The sequence below is a fragment of the Macaca thibetana genome, chromosome 6 (assembly GCF_024542745.1).
Source record: "Macaca thibetana thibetana isolate TM-01 chromosome 6, ASM2454274v1, whole genome shotgun sequence".
NCBI lineage: Eukaryota > Metazoa > Chordata > Mammalia > Primates > Cercopithecidae > Macaca > Macaca thibetana.
This window is the reverse complement of record NC_065583.1, coordinates 108,535,764-108,555,222: the sequence shown is the minus strand read 5'-3', so window position 1 is coordinate 108,555,222 and position 19,459 is coordinate 108,535,764. Positions and strand designations below refer to the sequence as shown.

The 19,459-nt window shown below is 40.5% G+C and overlaps 2 protein-coding genes across 3 annotated transcripts in view; one reads left to right on the top strand and one right to left on the bottom strand.

Annotated features, from left to right (window-relative positions):
• The window catches only part of MRPS27 (mitochondrial ribosomal protein S27), a 1,100,726-nt gene that overhangs the window by 732,400 nt on the left and 348,867 nt on the right, over positions 1 to 19,459 (bottom strand). The gene's annotated exons all lie outside the window — the stretch shown is intronic.
• FCHO2 (FCH and mu domain containing endocytic adaptor 2) overlaps positions 479 to 19,459 on the top strand; it is a 137,665-nt gene continuing 118,684 nt past the window's right edge. For both annotated transcript variants that reach the window (XM_050793539.1, XM_050793538.1), the window contains exons 1-2: positions 479 to 632; positions 13,396 to 13,487. In XM_050793539.1, coding sequence (XP_050649496.1) covers positions 600 to 632; positions 13,396 to 13,487 — 125 coding nt within the window. In that variant the 5' untranslated portion in view covers positions 479 to 599. The remainder of the gene's footprint in view (positions 633 to 13,395; positions 13,488 to 19,459) is intronic.

Here is a 19,459-nt window from a genome sequence, read left to right as displayed (position 1 = left end):
GTTTCTTTTCCGGCTTCGGAAAGTTTTGTTTTGGTTCAAGGAAAGGCGCCCTGTTGACCAAAGGCTTCTCAGTCTCCTCCGGGTGGCCAGCGGCCAAGTTTCCTCCAGCCCAGTGAGCCCAGACTATAGTCCGTTCGAGATCCTCGAAGGCCGGGGAAGCGAGTCTTGTGAGGAGAGAGTGGGCAGCCAGTCTGCCGACTCCACAGACGCTGGCTGGCCCTTCTCTTCGCTCTGTCCCTGGGCCAGTGCCCGTCGCACCGCAAACAGGGAGAGCAGTCTCCACGGTGACTCCTCAAGTACCCAGTTCTCCACCATTCCTAAGAGAACACTCAACCCAGCCGCGCCCGGGATGCAGACAGATCCACCAACACCCCGGACTGGGACGGGGCGCATGCGCATACCGTGGCCGTAGCGTCTAAGTGCTCGCCCAGCGGCGGCAGCCGCTAGGTGGCGCATGCGCCCTGGAAGGTGCGGGCCGGTCTCTGGGAAGAAGGCGGCGGCGGCGGCGGCGGCGAAAGGCGGGGGTGCTGTGGGGGCCGGACCGTGTTTACACAGCGGCGGGCGGGCGCGGACGCGGAACCTGGCGCGGCGGCGGCACGATGGTCATGGCGTATTTCGTCGAGAATTTTTGGGTAAGCTTAGGATGCTGGAAGTAGTGTGTTTCGAAGTCCAAGGCTTTTGGCGCCTGAGCTTGGCCTGCGTGCGCTTCGGGCGGCGGCGGCTCCTCCTCCGGCAGGGCGATCGTCCTCAGACCGCCGCCTGCCGCGTCCCGCCTGGGTGAGGTCCGGCGGGCGACCGGTCGCCAGCCTATAGGGACTCCCGGGCTCGCAGCCCTACTGGGGACGGGGGCTGTCACCGCGGCCCGGGAGCCCGCAGCGGGGCCGCCGGCCGCCGGGGCTAGGACAAAGCGCCGGATGGGGCGGGAGACGGGACCCAGCCCCACCGGAGGCTCCCGGCGCCGGGCGCGCTCCGCGCGGGGCGTGCGCGGCGACTCGGACGCGAAGGACGGGCCCGCGGCACGGCCGCCTCCCGCTGTGCGCTGGCTGGGAGCGCCGGGCGGAGGGGTTTCGCCTCTTGCCCTCAATCGCGGGCCCCCCATCTGAGCGATCCCGTTTACCTCGGACCATTTCCACACCAAATCCAGTGCGGAGTTGGGCTGGACTAGCACTTCCTTTCAGCCTCGCAGCTCGGCTCATGGGTTTGCGCCCAGGACTTTGCCTCTGGGCCTGTTCACAAAGCTTTTAAAAGTTGGATTTAATGTAACTGAACTCCTTGGGCTTAAATGCACGGAGGCTTCCCCTTACTCATCTGTGCTCCTTCCCCTTCCTCATTCTTTCCACCCCTTGTCTTAGGTCAGTATTAGATTCTTCTTTGAGAATTTATCCGACTCCCGGTGGAGTATTTTTCTGCAGTTACTGTTTTTTTTTGTAATGGGAAGCACAGTTCAGCCATGTACAGGAAAGGAACATGTTTACTCAGGTATCTTTCGTGAATCCCATTTTATGCCCTGACGGTTGCAAGTACTGCAGTTCCATTTTCGTTGAGATTTAGACATATTTAAAGGGGTAATCTTTTAGCTAGTAAGGAGTGTATGTTAAATTCTTAATTCTAAGTGCCTCAAGCGTGGTCTTGGTTAGTAACCAAATCAGTTCATAGTTATTAGTCTTGAATGTACCTTGTTTTTCACAAAGAACGTATATACTAGACCTTAGGTGTTTTGTTTTTTAAGCAGCTTTATTGAGTTCACATTCCGTACCAATACACCCATTTAAAGTGTAGTAAAATTCAGAGATTTTTCATATGTTCATAGAGTTGTGTAAACGTCACCACGTCAATTTTACAATTTCGTTATCCCAGAAAGAATCCATAGACCCATTAGCAGTCACTCCCCATTTTCCCCCTGCCCCAGGCCTAGGCAACTAATGCATTTTCTGCCTCTCTACATTTGTCTAGTCTGGTTATATTCTATAAATGGGGCCATGGTGACTAGTTTCTTTCACTGAGCATAATGTTTTCAAAGTTTATCCATGATGTCGCATGTATCAGTACTAATTACTTTTTATGGCCAAATAATATTCCATTCCACATTTTATTAATATTTGTCCAATCAGTGATGGACATCTGGTTGTTCCCACTTTTGGGTTATGAGTAATGCTGCCATGAACATTTTTGTACAAGTTTTTGTGTGAACGTATGTTTTCATTTCTTTTGGGAATGGGATTCCTGGGTCAAATCGTAGCTCTATGTTTAACATTTTGAGGAACTGCCGTACTATTCTGAAGCGGTTGTGGCATTTTACAATCCCACCAGCAATATCTGAGGGTTCCTCTCCACATGCTCACCAACACTTATTTGTCCCTTTTATTATAATATGGTGGGTGAACGTGAAGTAGTATTAATATTTTATTGTGATTTGATTTGCATTTCTCTGATGCTAGATATCGCAGCTAATGATGTCAAGCATCTCTTCGTGTGCTTATTGTCTATTACTATATTTTCTTTGGAGACATGTCTGTTTAGATTAATTGCCCATTTAAAAATTGGGTTGTCTTTTTATAATTGAGTTGTAAGAGTTTTTTTTTAATATTCTGGATACACACCTTATCTGATACATAATGTGCAAACATTTTCTCCCATTCTGTGGGCTGCCTTTTCATTTTCTTGATGCTGCTCTTTGAAGTAACTCATAAGTTTTTAATTCTCATGAAGTCTTAGTGAAGTCCATCTTATCTATTTTTTCTATTACTTGTGCTTTTATTGTATCTAGGAAACCTTTGCCTAACCCCAAAATTACTCCCTGTGTTTTCTTATAAGGGTTTTATAGTTTCAGTTCTTCTGTTTAGGTCTATGGTCCATTCGAAGTTAATTTTTGTGTATGGTGCAAGGAAAAGGTATAACTTCATTCTTTTACAATTGTGTGTCCAGTTGTCCCAGTACCATTTGTTGAAAAGGCTCCTCTTTCCCCGTTGAATTGTGGTACCATTGTCAAATATCAATCGACCAGAAATGTATGGATTTATTTCTCTATTTTCAATTCTGTTCCATTGTCTGTCCTTATAACAGCCAGTACCACACAACTTGGATTGCTATTGTTTGGATTACAGATTTGTTTTGTATAGCAAATTTGGAATCAGGAAGTATGAGTCCTCCAGCGTTTTTCTTCTTTTTCTAGATTATTTTGACTACCTGGGTTACTTGCATTTCCACATGAATTTTAGGATTAGCCTGTCAATTTTAGGCATTAGGTTTTACAATGGCAATTTATAAAATGTTTATAAAGAGCATTTAAAAATTGATGCTCTTATAAATGTTTTGCATTTTTTTTGATGCTTCAGTGTTTTTTAAGTTGCTAACTTAATTCCAAATTACACCTTCACATTAAAAGTTATGTTTCATTTTCTGTTAATTGAGCTTTGAACATAGCCTTGTTTGATGTGTTTTTGGCTAATATGAATAATACTTCTCTGAGTATCTTTGTACACATTTTTATGTGCTTCTTGGGTATTCTCGTTAAAAGAGGAATGGGAATAAACTTCAATATTTGAATTCTGGAGAGACCTCCAAATCTAATTTGTGTTCTAGTTTTTGCCTTCATTTTCACTATTGAAAACAAATAGTTAATAGACTGCATCTTATTTTATTGCCTGGTCTGGAATTGGGGCTGCGAGGAGGTTCAGTGAGCTAGGAAGCTCTAGGAATTAACTAAATAATTAACTTTTGAGAATTTGATCGTTGTCGTTGTAGACTGGGCATGGTGGTTCACGCGGGTAATCCCAGCACTTTGAGAGGCTGAGGCCGGGGGATGGATTGAGCCCAAGACTTGGAGACCAGCCTGGGCAACACAGTAGACCTTGTCTCTACAAAAATTTTTAAAAATTAGCCAGATGTGGTGGCATATGCCTGTAGTCCCAGCTGCTTGGAAGGCTAAGGCGGGAAGATTGCTTGAGCCCAGGAGTTTAAGGTTGCAGTAAGTTATGATTGGTCACTGTACTCCAGCCTGGGCAACAGAGTGAGACCCTGTCTCAAAAACGGAAAACAAAAAGTCACGTATTTCCGAATCATTTATAAAATAATCCCTTAACATAGATAGCAATTTAACTCTTTCCTCTAGCATTTAAAGTGGGTCTATTAAAAGGAAATAAAATTGGCAAAATTCAAAACATCATGTTCTACATGATAAATATATATGGTTTTCATCAATTAAAAGATAATGGGAACCTTTAATGTTTTAGGTCTGTCTTGTCTGTCTTTCTTTCCTTTCCTTTCCCTTCCTTCTCCTTCCTCCCTTCCTCCCTTCCTCCCTTCCTTCCTTCTTTTCTCTTTTTTTTTTTGAGTTGCAGTCTCACTGTGTTGCCCAGGCTGGCATGCTGTGGCATGAGCATGGCTCACTGCAGCTTTGACCACCCAAGCTCAAATGATCCTCCCACCTCAGCCTTCCGAGTAGGTGGGACCACAGGTACAGGCCACCATGCCCAGCTAATTTTTAAATTATTCGTAGAGATGAGATCTCACTATGTTGCCCAGGCTGGTCTCGAACTCCTGGGCTCAAGCCATGCTCCCACCTCAGCTTCCCAAAGTGCTGGGATTACAGGGCTGAGCCACTGTGCCCAGTCAAAATTTTAGGTTTCTAATCAAACAACCTGTTAATTGTTTTCTCCCCCACATATGTAAAGACAAACCTTTTTTGTTGTGACATTTCGTTAGAAGAAAATTTGAATCTTTGAAACTGTCTTCAAGCTCTTTTGAAAGCAGCACATTCTTCCTTTTTCTTTAAAGTATGGGTTTTGTCAATTAAAATTATGTGCTAAATTGAAAATTCGTTTACTTAATACTGTACTTTAAAGGAAAAAATTATTCAAAACTTTCTACAGAACAGGTGTTTTGTTATTGATAAGTCAGTTTTTGCCACAAAGTATAGCACCATTGATAAGCTGAAATTGGACAGCAAAATTAAAATTGGACAGCAAAGATAATTTTGATAGTGGAAATTCACACCATTGCTTTTAATATGTAAAACAATTTTAATATGTAAAACAATTGTTTTTACATATTAAACATTATGTAACTTTGAAAAGATATTGTAAAAGATTATGTAACTTTAAAAAGATATTGATCAGTATTACAGTGAGGAAGTGTCTATGCTGCTGCTTTCTCAAAGGAATAATTGAGTACAAGTTTATAATCTTGAGATTATAGCAACATTGCAATATAATAATTAAAAAGGCATTATATTTGTATGTAAACCCAGATTAGTAAGCAAAAAACCTTAAAAGAATGCATTTCATAGGTAATTATTACTTAAGGGGGGACAAATAAGTATGTAAAACATACCTGAGTTGAATAGCTTATAATATTCATTTTACATAGTAATCCCAATCTATATACGATATGAAGCATTCACCCAAAGACACTAAGTAGTATTCTTTTTTTTTTTGACACGGAGTCTCGATGTTTCCCAGGCTGGAGTGCAGTGGCGTGATCTTGGCTCACTGCAAGCTCCGCCCCCCGGGTTCAAGCTGTTCTCCTGCCTCAGCCTCCCAGTAGCTAGGACTACAGGTGCCCGCCACCACGCCTGGCTAAGTTTTTGTATTTTTAGTAGAGACGGGGTTTCACCATGTTAGCCAGGATGGTCTCGATCTCCTGACCTCGTGATCCGCCCGCCTTGGCCTCCCAAAGTGCTGGGATTACAGGCTTGAGCCGCAGCGCCCAGCCAGTAGTATTCTTTAGTATATATCACATTGTAATGAGCTGAGATTTTTAGTTAGGTGACTTTTTCCGGAGGTTATCTGTAGTCAGCACATCAAAAATGAACAAACAACAATTAGGTATTTTTATCCTGAAGTTTTTCCTTATTTCTTTTACTGATTAACTGTACAGAAGTCTCCTTTCACTTGATTTCATTGGTTTGTTATATTTTGATTTAAAATTAAATTGGAGCATTGGTTATGTATCCAAAATTTAATTTATCATTACTTGGATAAGCTGAGAGAATTAAAACGTATTTTAAAATTCTGGAATTGCTGTTAATAGGTCTTTGGGATAAAAAATATTATTATATGCTTGATTATCTAATCTAAATTTAGTATCCTAGGGGAGAGACTAACACACATTCTTTGGGGTTATGTTTCCACATGAAATTTTAAAATATATATATTTAGCAAATTGGTTGAGGTGACCATATTTGAAACCCAGAATACAGGCTTTTTATTACTTGAAAGTTCCAAATATTGTAGTTTGGGATACCTGCTTTTAGGATATGATCCCATCAGATGACATACCAAAACAAAATCTGTGTATCTGTATATATTTATACATTAACAGATTTGCAGATTTTACGTGGAGTAATATTTAAAAGGTATAAGAGGGAGTAAATCTTCCTCTTTTTGTCTGGTAATCAAGATCTCCCTAAAGGCAATCACCATTACCAATTTCTTAGGTGGTTTTCCAGAGATAAGACCAAATAACATACACTCCACTAGGTTAAAATGTATTATTGTATAACTGTTAGCAAGTTAGCCAGGCCCAACTTGTTCCAGTTGCAACAAGCTATGAAATTGAAGACTACAGATTCATTTAACTTGATGCAGAAGACTTGACAGTAGACATTACAAAATTATAGTGTTTTAGATTGCACTAAATTTTATTGTGAGGTCCTTAGAATTTTTTAAGGATTGTGATTTGTTTTATATTTTTGCCTTAATTATAGGAGAAATTTGGAAGTGAAAATTGATACTGATTTAGTTTGTATATGTACAGTTCAGGGGGAGGATTTTAGGAACTTTGACATTTGAAAGGATATAAATTTGATGTCTGCGTTCTTTTTCAGCCCTACTCATTAAATCCTAAATGCTGTAATCCTTTCAGAACCACTTAAATTATTTAAGCAAAGGATGAGGGAACAGTTATGCTTTAAATCATCCTGCACATGTGGCTAATATAAACCCTTTGAAAGTAGTTTTTTGAGTCATTGGGGTATCTCCTGAGATTATCCATCCTGATGTCATAATTCTAGAATAGTTAACAGAAGCACCCTTAGAAATTCAAGCGGAAATAGAATCCCATGGAGACTTAAAAACGAAGGGGAATAAGGATTTGGCTTTCAGTTTTCTTAGTGTGGAAACATTAAAGAATATTAGAGTTGGGCCAGGTGCTGTGGCTCACGCCTGTAATCCCAGCACTTTGGGAGGCCGAGGTGGGCAGATCATGAGGTCAAGAGATCAAGACCATCCTGGCCAACATGGTGAAACCCTGTCTCTACTAAAAATACAAAAATTAGCTGGGCATGGTGGTGCGCACCTGTAGTCCCAGCTACTCGGGAGGCTGAGGCAGGAGAATTGCTTGAACCCAGGAGGCAGAGGTTGCAGTGAGCTGAGATCGGGCCACTGTACTCCAGTTGGGTGACAGAGCAAGACTCCATCTCAAAAAAAAAAAAAAAAAAGGATTATTAGAACTGGAAGAATTTTAGTAGCTGTCAGGTCCAAAAAGATAAGTATAAATTGCTGTGATGTGGGGAGAAACAAAAACAACAGCATGACAGCAACTGAGACCTGTAATGATATCTACTATATTGATAAATGTGCTAGAGGATGTTGCTGGAATGGCCAGAGTCAGAGAGAATTAAACTGGAAAGTGTTAAAGTGTGTGATAAAGTTGAGGAGATAGCCATGCTCCCTGATGAATTTGCAGGAGTGAAGGTTATGGGAGATATATCAAGCATGTTTGCTTGACTTTAGGGAAAAATAGGAAGGTATAATATAAGTAAATATAAGTAAAGCAAATTAGTGGTGGTGGTGGAGCCTTAAAACCAAGGAGAGTGAGTTTTCAGTTGGTTGAAGTAACAACCACAAGTGTACATGGTTTTCCATTTTAGTTAAAACCATTATCATGTGATAGGTAAAACACAGAAGAATACGGAACACAAATTGCCTATAGCCTCTCCCTCTACCCTTATAATTTTCTTTAGAAATACAAAATTCAAGATAAATTCTACCATGTGGTTGTGTGTCTTGGTATTTTCAGTTGGTATTACCGTCTGGTATTTTTCTCATGTGAATAAGCATTATTTGAATAGGTTTCCATGGAATGGAGATAGGCTGTAATTTGTTTCTTTTATTATTATTATTGTTATTATTTTCTTTTTTTGAGATGGAGTCTCGCTCTGTCGCCCAGGCTGGAGTGCAGTGGCTGGATCTCAGCTCACTGCACCCTCCGCCTTCCAGGTTCAAGCAATTCTCCTGCCTTAGCCTCCCGAGTAGCTGGGACTGCAGGCGCCCGCCACCCCGCCCGGCTAGTTATTTTTATTTATTTTTATTTTTTAGTAGAGACGGGGTTTCACCGTGTTAGCCAGGATGGTCTCGATCTCCTGACCTCGTGAACCGCCCATCTCGGCCTCCCAAGGTGCTGGGATTACAGGCTTAAGCCACCACGCCCGGCCAATTTTTTTTTTTTTTTTTTTTTTGAGACGGAGTCTCGCTCTGTCGCCCAGGCTGGAGTGCAGTGGCCCCATCACCATCAGAGCTCACTACAGTCTTGAGCTCCTGGGCTCCAGGAATCCTCTTGCCTTAGCCTCTGGAGTGGCTAGAACTACAGGTGCATGCCATCACTCCCGGCTAATTTTAAAAAAAAATTTTGTAGCGACGAGGTCTTACTATGTTATTTAGGCTGGTCTCAAACTCTTAGCCTCAAGCGCTCCTCCTGCGTCAGCCTCCCAGAGTGCTGTGATCACAAGTGTGAGCCACCACACCTGGCCAGATAGGCTGTAATCTTCTTTAATCATTCCCATTTTGTGTGGGAACTTCCAGTTTTTTTTTTTTTTTTTTTTTTCCTGTTTATGAATTACAAGGACTGGAGATTTAAGTACTGATGTGAACAAGATGCCAGTTTACGAAAGTAGCCTTCTGTCTCTTTGCAGGCATAGATTGAAGAGCTGAGAAAACTGAAATTGTTGGTTTAGTTTATTTCGAAAGTAATGAAAAATACTTTCATTTATAGAACATTACAGAAAACGCAAAAGATATAAAAATTAAAAATTATCTTAACTACTGTTTGCTTCTGTAGTTTTTTCTCAACCCATATAATATTTATTTAGATAGCTTTAAGGATTCAACTAACTGGAAGAGGTGAACTATAAAAGATTAGAGAAGAATATCTGAGAGGTGAGAAAAACAATTTTTTGAAAGGTAGTAAGATTTCTTTCCTTCAGTCAACTAGCAAATATGTTTGAGTCACTATTGTACCTGCATCAAATCATTCTGAGTGCCTATTCTGCATACTTTATTTTATTTTTATTTATTTAGAGACAGTCCCACTGTATTGCTCAGGCTGGCATGCAGTGGCATGATCTCGGCTCTCTGCAACCTCTGCCTCCCGGGTTCAAGTGATTCTCCTGGCTCAGCCTCCTGAATAGCTGGGATTACAGGGGCACACCACCACACCTGGCAAATTTGTAAAATATTTTTAGTAGGGATGGGGTTTCACCATGTTGACCAGGCTAGTCTTAAACTGCTGACCTCAGGTGATCCACCCGCCTTGGCCTCCCAAAGTGCTGGGATTACAGGCGTGAGCTACCGCGCCCGGCTGTTCTATATATTTTAGTCACAATTTTCTATATTAGCAGTATCATGCCAGTAGGTCTGCAGAGTACCTTTAATGATCATGACTAAAAATATCAATGTACAGTTGTTTCCCCTATCCATAATTTCACTTTCCATAGTTTCAGATCTGAGGTCAACTGCAGTCTGAAAATATTAAATGGAAAATTCCAGAAATAATTCATAAGCATTAAAGTTTGAGCTGTTCTGAATAATGTGATGAAATCTCACTGTGTCCTGCTTGGGATGTGAATCATCCCTTTGTCCAGGGCATCCATAGTGTATACCCTTCCTGCCCGTTAATCACTGAGTAGCCATCTTGGTTATCAGATTACAAAAAGAACAGTATATAAAGGGTTTGTGACCAGTATATAAAGGATTCGTGACTATCCATTGTTTCAGGCATCCCGTGGGGATCTTGAAACATCCCCTGTGGAGAAGAGGGGACTACTGTACAAATAGAATGTTGATGAGAAGAGGTTGTAACTTATGGTAGAATGTCCTGTATACTTGTAGAAAAATTGCTTGCATACATAGGCATACCTTAGAGATATTGTGCGTTGAATTCAAACAACCACAATGAAGCAAGTCACAAACTTTCCTGGTTTTTCAGTGCATGTAAAAGTTATGTTTACACTATGTTATTTACATGATACTGGTGTATTAAGTGCAATAGCATTTTATCCAAATATATATATACCTTAATTAAAAAATACTTTATTGCTAATGCTAACACAGGGAAGAAGTGAGCACATGCTGTTGGAAAAAAGATATTGATAGACTTGCTTGACACAGGATTGCCACAAACCTTCAGTTTGTAAAAATGCAGTATTTTCAAAGTGCAGTAAAATGAAGTGTGCCTGTATTTTACCTCCAGCTCCCTAGCAGTTTTCCAGGCCACAATGGCACTGGAGAGCTGTCATTGCATGTCTGTTGAGTTCTCATTAAAGTGTAGCTACAGTTCAAGGAAAAAAATCTTTAGGATTAGTGAAATGTTTTATGGTGTTTTTCAGAGAAGTCAAGACAGTGAGACTGTATCAAAAATATTAATGTTATATTGTGCATTGACTTGTCCAGGGTTATCTAGTAAATGTCCATAAGAGCTAAATTAAAAGGAAAATGTAGACAAAGTAGGAAGTGATAGTATTTATTTATTTTTGAGGAGGTTTAGAGTTGAGAGGGAGGTTAGGCATGTTATTGGTGTTTGCAGGATAGTACCTCCTGACCCTTCTCTTATCCCTCCAAAGAACTTTTTGAAAATTAAAAATGGAACTTGGTAAAACCAATTTTTAAATTAGAAATGTGATTATACAATATATAATCTGTCTTCTGCCTATTTTTCGAATCTTGGACTCACCAAAAGTGAATGCTGGCCACATGCAGTGGCTCACACCTGTAATCCCAGCACTTTGGGAGGCCAAGGTGGGAGGATTGTTTGAGGCTAGGAGTTGGAAGACCAGCTTGAGCAACATAGCGAGACCTTGTTTCTGCAAAAACTTTTTTAAAAAAACTGAATGCTATCCAGGTTTTTTATTTTTAGTGTCTAATTTACTGTTACTCTTAAAAAGTTCACCAAAGGAGAAGTTTCAAACCCTTATCTTTGTCTTTTTCTTTTTTTAGAGACAGGTTCTCACTTTGCCCAGGCTGGTCTTGAACACCTGGCCTCAAGCAGGCCTCCTTGCTCAGCCTCTGGAGTAGCTGGGATTATAGGCACAAGCCTCTGACAATAAACTTCTAAAAAAATCTGAAACATGTAAAGTTGCAGAAGCCAAATGAAAATGTTTGGATTCACAAGAGGCTGTGGTTTTATGTTATATTCTTGATAAATGGAAATGGTTATTCAAAATGCTAAGGGTACTGTTTATATTATCTTGTTACAGATAGGACATTTTAATTTGTGATATGTAGGCAAACTAATTACTAGCTACATTGAGTTTATCAGGACACACTTCAACATAGCTGGAAGTTCTTATGCTTTCTGTTTTCAGTGGACTGTGGAAAAATCAAGTTTTGGATTATATAACACTTGCTTATGGTATTGCTTTTCCAACAAATATATTCCATTCTTCTTTATTTCATTTTCACTAAAGAAAAATAAAAACTGCTGCCTGTAAAGAGAGTTTTTAAACCTAGTGTATCGGTTGTCTTTTATTTCATTGAACAAATTGACATTTCTAATGTTATCTTTATGATTTACCAATTTAGGATTCATAGGATTAAACAGCAGTAGAGGTTTTCCAGGATTGTGTAGTGATCTATTCTATTAATATCTCATTAATTAGCCTGGGCGCAGTAGCTCACACCTGTAATCCCAGCACATTGGGAGGCCAAGGCAGGTGTATTGTTTGAGGCTGGGAGTTCGAGACCTGCCTGGCCAACATGGCAAAACCCTGTCTCTTCTAAAAATACAAAAATTAGCTGGACGTGGTGGTGCACACCTGTAATCCCAGCTACTCGGGGAGCTGAGGCACGAGAATCGCTTGAACCCGGGACAGGGAGGTAGCAGTGAGCCATAATTGCTTGTCTGCACTCCAGCCTGGATGACAGAGTGAGACTGTCTCAAAAACAAAAACAAACAAATGAAAATCCTATTAATTAAAAACTAGAAAATAGCCTGTTACTTCTCTTTTGTTAAATTGTATCTGTTTTCTCATTTCTCAAGTTAAGTTTACTGACTGAAAGATCTAAGTATTTTGTGATACTCAGTGCTGATATGACTTAAGTACTTTACTGTCTTAATTCAGAAATCAAGATTTAGTAATTTTAAAGCACAAACTCTAAATTAAATGATCAGGAATTTCTTACTGTGTGTTAAATTGAAATGGGATTTGGTAATATGTTTTGAAAGGTTCATGTTTATCTTTTCTTAATTATGCCGCATATTCCTTAAAATTTCATACTTTTTTGTTGTTTTGTTTTTTGACGGAGTCTCACCCTGTCTCCCAGGCTAGAGTGCAGTGGTGTGATTTCGGCTCACTGCAACCTCCACCTCCTGGGTTCAAGCGATTCTCCTGTTTCACCCTCCTGAATAGCTGGGATTACAGGTGCATGCCACCACACCCGGCTAATTTTTGTATTTTTAGCTGAGATGGGATTTCACCATGCTGGACAGGCTGGTCTAGAACTCCTGACCTCAAGTGATCTGCCCGCCTCTGCCTCCCAAAATGCTGGATTACAGGCATGAGCCACCACCCTACCACGCCCAGCCTCATACTTAATTTTTTTTTTTTTTTTTGATATGGAGTCTAGTTCTGTCACCCAGGCTGGAGTGCAATGGCGCAATCCCGGCTCACTGCAAGCTCCGCCTCCCGGGTTCACGCCATTCTCCTGCCTCAGCCTCCCTTGTAGCTGGGACTACAGGCGCCCTCTACCACACCCGGCTAATTTTTTGTATTTTAAGTAGAGACAGGGTTTCACCATGTTAGCCAGGATAGTCTCGATCTCCTGACCTCATGATCCACCCACCTCGGCCTCCCAAAGTGCTGGGATTATAGGTGTGAGCCACCGCGCCTGGTCACAACTTAATTTCATTAATTGTACTTTTATGGGTGATTACAAAGTGTATGCATATTTGTGTGTATGTAGGTATATGTATATGTAGTTAATTGTAAACTATATTAAAGCATATAATATTGCTTTATACTGTTTAAAATCATACAATAAATGAGAATAATTAAATTAAGGAAAAACACCTCACCGGAGCACAGGATTGCATATTGGTTAGTGTTGGCTTTTTATATTCTCAAGTCATTTTTATCTGTTTTTTTTTTTTTTTTGTGAAACTAAAAATCTTTTTACATTTTAGGGGGAAAAAAATAGTGGCTTTGATGTCCTCTACCATAATATGAAACATGGACAGATATCAACTAAAGAACTAGCAGATTTTGTAAGAGAACGGTATGTATCTTTTTTTTTTTTTTTTATACTTTAAGTTCTAGGGTACATGTGTATAAGGTGCAGGTTTGTTACATATGTATACTTGTGCCATGTTGGTGTGCTGCACCCATCAACTCGTCAGCACCCATCAACTCGTCATTTACATCAGGTATAACTCCCAATGCAATCCCTTCCCCGTCCCCCCGGTATGTATCTTTTAAATAAGTAATTTGTTTAACAAATTAATAGCAATTTAAATTTTAGAATATAAATCATGGAGAAAACTTTATTTGGATGTGGAATAAAGCAATCCTTGTTTTAAAATATATACTGTAATTCTATCTATCTATTTGTATCTATCATCTACACAGCTGAGGGCTCTATAGTGGCTCAAAGTGGCATTGTTAAACCCCTGGCTTGCAGATTCCTGCTTGAAAATATTATGTACGTATTTTTCACTGGATATGCTAGCAAGGTGATATAATAAAGTTGAGAAGTTTGTAGGATAAAGCATTAACATTTGTTAAACATGCTAAAATAATTAGAAAAGATTACGTGGCCGGGCGCGGTGGCTCAAGCCTGTAATCCCAGCACTTTGGGAGGCCGAGACGGGCGGATCACGAGGTCAGGAGTTCGAGACCATCCTGGCTAACACGGTGAAACCCCGTCTCTACTAAAAAATACAAAAAACTAGCCGGGCGAGGTGGCGGGCGCCTGTAGTCCCAGCTACTCGGGAGGCTGAGGCAGGAGAATGGCGTAAAAACCCGGGAGGCAGAGCTTGCAGTGAGCTGAGATCCGGCCACTGCACTCCAGCCTGGGCGACAGAGCGAGACTCCGTCTCAAAAAAAAAAAAAAAAAAAAAAAAAAAAAAAAAAGAAAAGATTACGTTTTCTGAACTTCAGTTTAATTTTATGTTTTTGTAACTTTTATTTTTAAAAGTCCTAAGTATATATTTTAAAATCTTGCAAATTTATAAAATGTGATTGTCTTTAAGAGTCTTAGAATATAGCAAATTTAAAAGCTATTAAGAATAAATATAATTTGGCCGGGCGCGGTGGCTCAAGCCTGTAATCCCAGCACTTTGGGAGGCCGAGACGGGCGGATCACAAGGTCAGGAGATCGAGACCATCCTGGCTAACATGGTGAAACCCCGTCTCTACTAAAAATACAAAAAACTAGCCGGGCGAGGTGGCGGGCGCCTGTAGTCCCAGCTACTCCGGAGGCTGAGGCAGGAGAATGGCGTGAACCCGGGAGGCGGAGCTTGCAGTGAGCTGAGACCCGGCCACTGCACTCCAGCCTGGGCGACAGAGCGAGACTCCGTCTCAAAAAAAAAAAAAAAAAAAAGAATAAATATAATTTGATTATGATTCAAAATCAAACAGAACTCAAAAGCTGCTCTCCTACTAACTTAAAGCTGTTTTGTGGCTACCCCAACTTAGTAATTATTTATATGAACACATTTAAAATCTTTACCTTGATAATACAGGGATTCTTTGGCTTTCAATTTAATACTCCATTTATTCATGTATTCTTTCAACAATACATATCCCATCAGTGCTGTGTACCAGGTACTTGTCTGGATTATGGGAATATAGTGGTTAAGATACAGCTTCTCCCTTCATGGAGTTTACAGACTGGTAGGAATTGGGGAATAAACTATTATATAAGTTCAGTTCTTTTCTTACTTTCTCCTCTCTACTGGAATCAACAAGCAATGCAAAAGCTCAAGTGCCCTGGGTAAGGCTCTTCTTCCTCTGGGCTTCTACATCATCATTGGCAGGAGGAAAGGAAAGGCCGCAGAACTCTGCATCTCTTGGCATGTTCCTTAGCCTTCCCTCTTCCCCTACACCTCACTACTGTCACTGTCTGTTTTGGAACCATCAGGGCAGATATTCTTATGCCTTTGAGCCCTGTTTATGTTAGTCATTGTAAGAAGTCCAGGACTCCTGAGTCATCCTTCCTTTGCCCAGAATCTATCCCTTTCTGATTCTTTGGGCAGTGAGACAATCCCTCCTACTTCCCCTTTACTACCTTATTTTTCTCCATAGTGTGTATAACCATCTGAACAAAGTGATATTTCACTTATTTATTTTTCTGTCTCTTCCCACTAGAATATAAACCCAACAAGGGCAGGAATTTTTGTCTTTTTTTGCTTATTTTGTCTTTTTGCTCTATTTATGCACTTGTGATAGTGCTTGGCACTTGGCAGGCCCTCAGTAAAGGTTTTTCCATGGAACGAATCTCTTAACTTCATTATGCTGATCCCAACTATCATTATTTTTGCCTGAACTTCAGCAGTAGCTCCTAACTGCTCTATCGACATTCGTTCTTGTTTTCCTACAACTTAACTCTCTGTACTGTAGTTGGAGTGGTTTTTTTTGAGCTACAATACAGATCAGTTTGTTACCTTTTCTCTTTCAGCCATCTCAAGGGCTCTTAAGATATGCCTGCATTGTCTGACCCTCAAACTACCTTTCAGGTCTTACTGTTCCAGACTCTCTGCTAGGCATGGGATACAACAGAATATTGTCTCACAGGAGAACATAGAAACAATTAACAAAGATGAGTAATAACAAAACTGCATGCATAGTACAAAGAGATATATGAATTACAGGCTGCTCCTTATTCTTTCCACTCCAGAGATATTGGGTATCTTATGGAAAGACTTCCTCTGTCTAGTCCAGGCTTTGTGAATACCTATTCTTCTCTTCACCTAGTTAATGGCCTACTTATTCTTTGGAGCTCAGCAATGTGGTCACTGCTCTTTGGATGCCTTTCCTAATCTCTCTGACTAGGTCAAAAACACCTAATATAATTTTTTGTTACATCACCTATCTCTTTGTAGTATTTATAAAATTTGGTAATTATTTATTTTTATTTGTTTTTATGTTCCTCTGTGAAACAGTATTCATTTGTATCCCAGTGGCTAGCACAGAGCCTGGAACAATAGGAAAATCATATTTCTTGAAGGACTGAATGAGAAAGGAAAAAATGTAAACTTTGTATACATTATCTGATAGATAGATAGATAGATTGATTGATTGATTGATTTGAAACAGAGTCTAGCTCTGCCATCCAGGCTGGAGTGCAGTGGCCCAGTCTCTGCTCACTGTAACTTCCATCTCCTGGGTTCAAGCAATTCTTGTGCCTCAGCCTCCCAAGTAGCTGGGATTATAGCCCTGCGCCACCATGTCTGACTGATTTTTGTATTTTTCTTTTTTTTTCGAGACAGAGTCTCACTCTGTCACCCAGCCCAGGCTGGAGTGCAGAGGTGCAATCATGGCTCACTGCAACCTCCCTGTCCTGAGTTCAAGCGATTCTTGTGCCTCAGCCTCTTGAGTAGCTGGGACCACAGGCATGCGCCACCATGCCTGGCTAATTTTTGTATTTTTTGTCGAGACGGAGTTCTGCCATGTTGGCCAGGCTGGTCTGGAACACCTGACCTCAGGTGATCCGCCCATGTTGACCTCCCAGAGTATTGGGATTACAGGTGTGAGCCACTGTGCCTGGCCAGGCTCATTTCATTTTAGTACTGAATAATATTCTGTTGTCTGGATGTACTACATTTTATCCACTAACTTACTCAGGGACATCTTGGTTGCTTCCAAGTTTTGGCAATTATGAATAAAGCTGCAGTAAACATCTGTGTGCAGGTTTTCGTGTGATCGTAAGTTTTAATTAAATTAAATTTTAAATACCAAGGAGTGCAGTTACTTGATTATATGGAAAGAATATGTTTAATTTTGTAAGAAACTCATCTTCCAAAGTGACAATACCATTTTGCATTTTAACTAGCAATGAATGAGAGTTCCTGTTGCACCATATCCTTGCCACATTTGGTGTGGTCAGTATTCTAAATTTTGGTTGTTCCAATAAGTGTATAGTGGTATCTTATCATTGTTTTAATTAGCATTTTCCTGATGACATGTGATGTGGAGCATCTTTGCTTTTAATTTTTTTTTTTTTTGTAGAGGCAGGATCTCACTATGTTTCCCAGGCTAGTCTCGAACTCCTGACCTCAAGTGATCTTCCCTTCCCAGCCTTGCAAAGTGCTGAGATTATAGGTGTGAGCCACTGCACCTGGCTTTTTTGTTGTTGTCAAGATGGGGGTCTCACCATGTTGCCCAGGCTGGTCTTGAACTCCTCGTCTCAAGTGGTCTTCCCGCCACAGTCTCCCAAAGCACTAGGATTACAGGAGGGAACCAGCACACCTGTCCTTCATCTTTTCATATGCTTATTTGCCAGTTGTGTATCTTCTTTAGTGAGGTATCCGTTAAGGTCTTTGGCCCATTTTTGTTTTTAATAGGGTTGTTTGTGTTCTTATTAATATTTTAAAATTTTTTGATTATACTTTAGGCCCTGGGATATATGTGCGGAATGTGCTGGGTTGTTACATAGGTATACATGTGGTTTACCATGATGACATCAACCTGTCTTCCACATTAGGTGTTCCTCCTAATGCTATCCCTCCCCCAGCTCCCCGGCCTCCAACCCCCCAAAAGGCCCTGATGTGTGATGTTCCCCTCCCTGTGTCCATGTGTTCTCATTGTTTGACTCCCACTAATGAGTGAGAACATGTGGTGTTTGGTTTTCTGTTCTTGTGTTAGTTTGCTGAGAATGATAGTTTCTGGATTCATCGATGTCCCTGCAAAGGACATGAACTCATCCTTTTTTATGGCTGCATAGTATTACATGGTGTATATGTGCCACATTTTCTTTATCCAGTCTATCACTGATGTGCGTTTGGGTTGGTTCCAAGTCTTTGCTGTTGTGAACAGTGCTGCAATAAACATACGTGTGCTTGTGTTTTTATAGAATGATTTATAATCCTTTGGGTATATAGCCAGTAGTGGGATTGCTGGGTCAAATGGTATTTCTGGTTCTAGATCCTTGAGGAATTGCCACACTGTCTTCCACAATCGAACTAATTTACACTCCCACCAACAGTGTAAAAGTGTTCCTATTTCTCCACATCCTCTCCAGCATCTGTTGTTTCCTGACTTTTTAATGATGGGCATTCTAACTGTCATGAGATGGTATCTCATTGTGGTTTTGATTTGCATTTCTCTAATGACCAGTGATAATGAGCTTTTTTTCGTATGTTTCTTGGCTGCATAAATGTCTGCTTTTGAGAAGTGTCTGTTCATATACTTCGCCCACTTTTTGATGGGATTTTTTTTTCTTGTAAATTTAAGTTCTTTGTAGATTCTGGGTATTAGCCCTTTGTCAGATGGATAGATAGTAAAAATTTTCTCCCATTCTGTCGGTTGCCTGTTCACTCTGATGATAGTTTCTTTTGCTGTGCAGAAGCTCCTTAGTTTAATTAGATCTCATATGTCAATTTTGGCTTTTGTTGCCATTGCTTTCGGTGTTTTAGTCGTGAAGTCTTTGCCTATGCCTATGTCCTGAATGGAATTGCTTAGATTTTCTTCTAGGGTTTTTATGGTTTTAGGTCTTACGTTTAAGTCTTTAGCCCATCTTGAGTTAATTTTTTGTATAAGGTGTAAGGAAGGGGTCCAGTTTCAGTTTTCTGCATATGGCTAGCCAGTTTTCCCAACATCATTTGTTAAACAGGGAATCCTTTCCCATTGCTTGTTTTTGTCAGGTTTGTCAAAGATCAGATGGTTGTAGATGTGTGGTGTTATTTCTGAGGCCTCTGTTCTGTTCTATTTGTCTATATATCTGTTTTGGTACCAGTACCATGCTGTTTTGGTTACTGAAGCCTTGTAATATAGTTTGAAGTCAGGCAGAGTGATGCCTCCAGCTTTATTCGTTTTACCTAAGATTGTCTTGGCTATACAGGCTCTTTTTTGGTTCCATATGAAATTTAAAGTAGTTTTTTCTAATTCTGTGAAGAAAGTCAGTGGTTGCTTGATGGGGATAGCATTGAATCTATAAATTACTTTGGGCAGTATGGCCATTTTCACGATATGATTCTTCCTATCCATGAGCATGGAATGTTTTTCCATTTGTTTGTGTCCTTTCTCATTTCC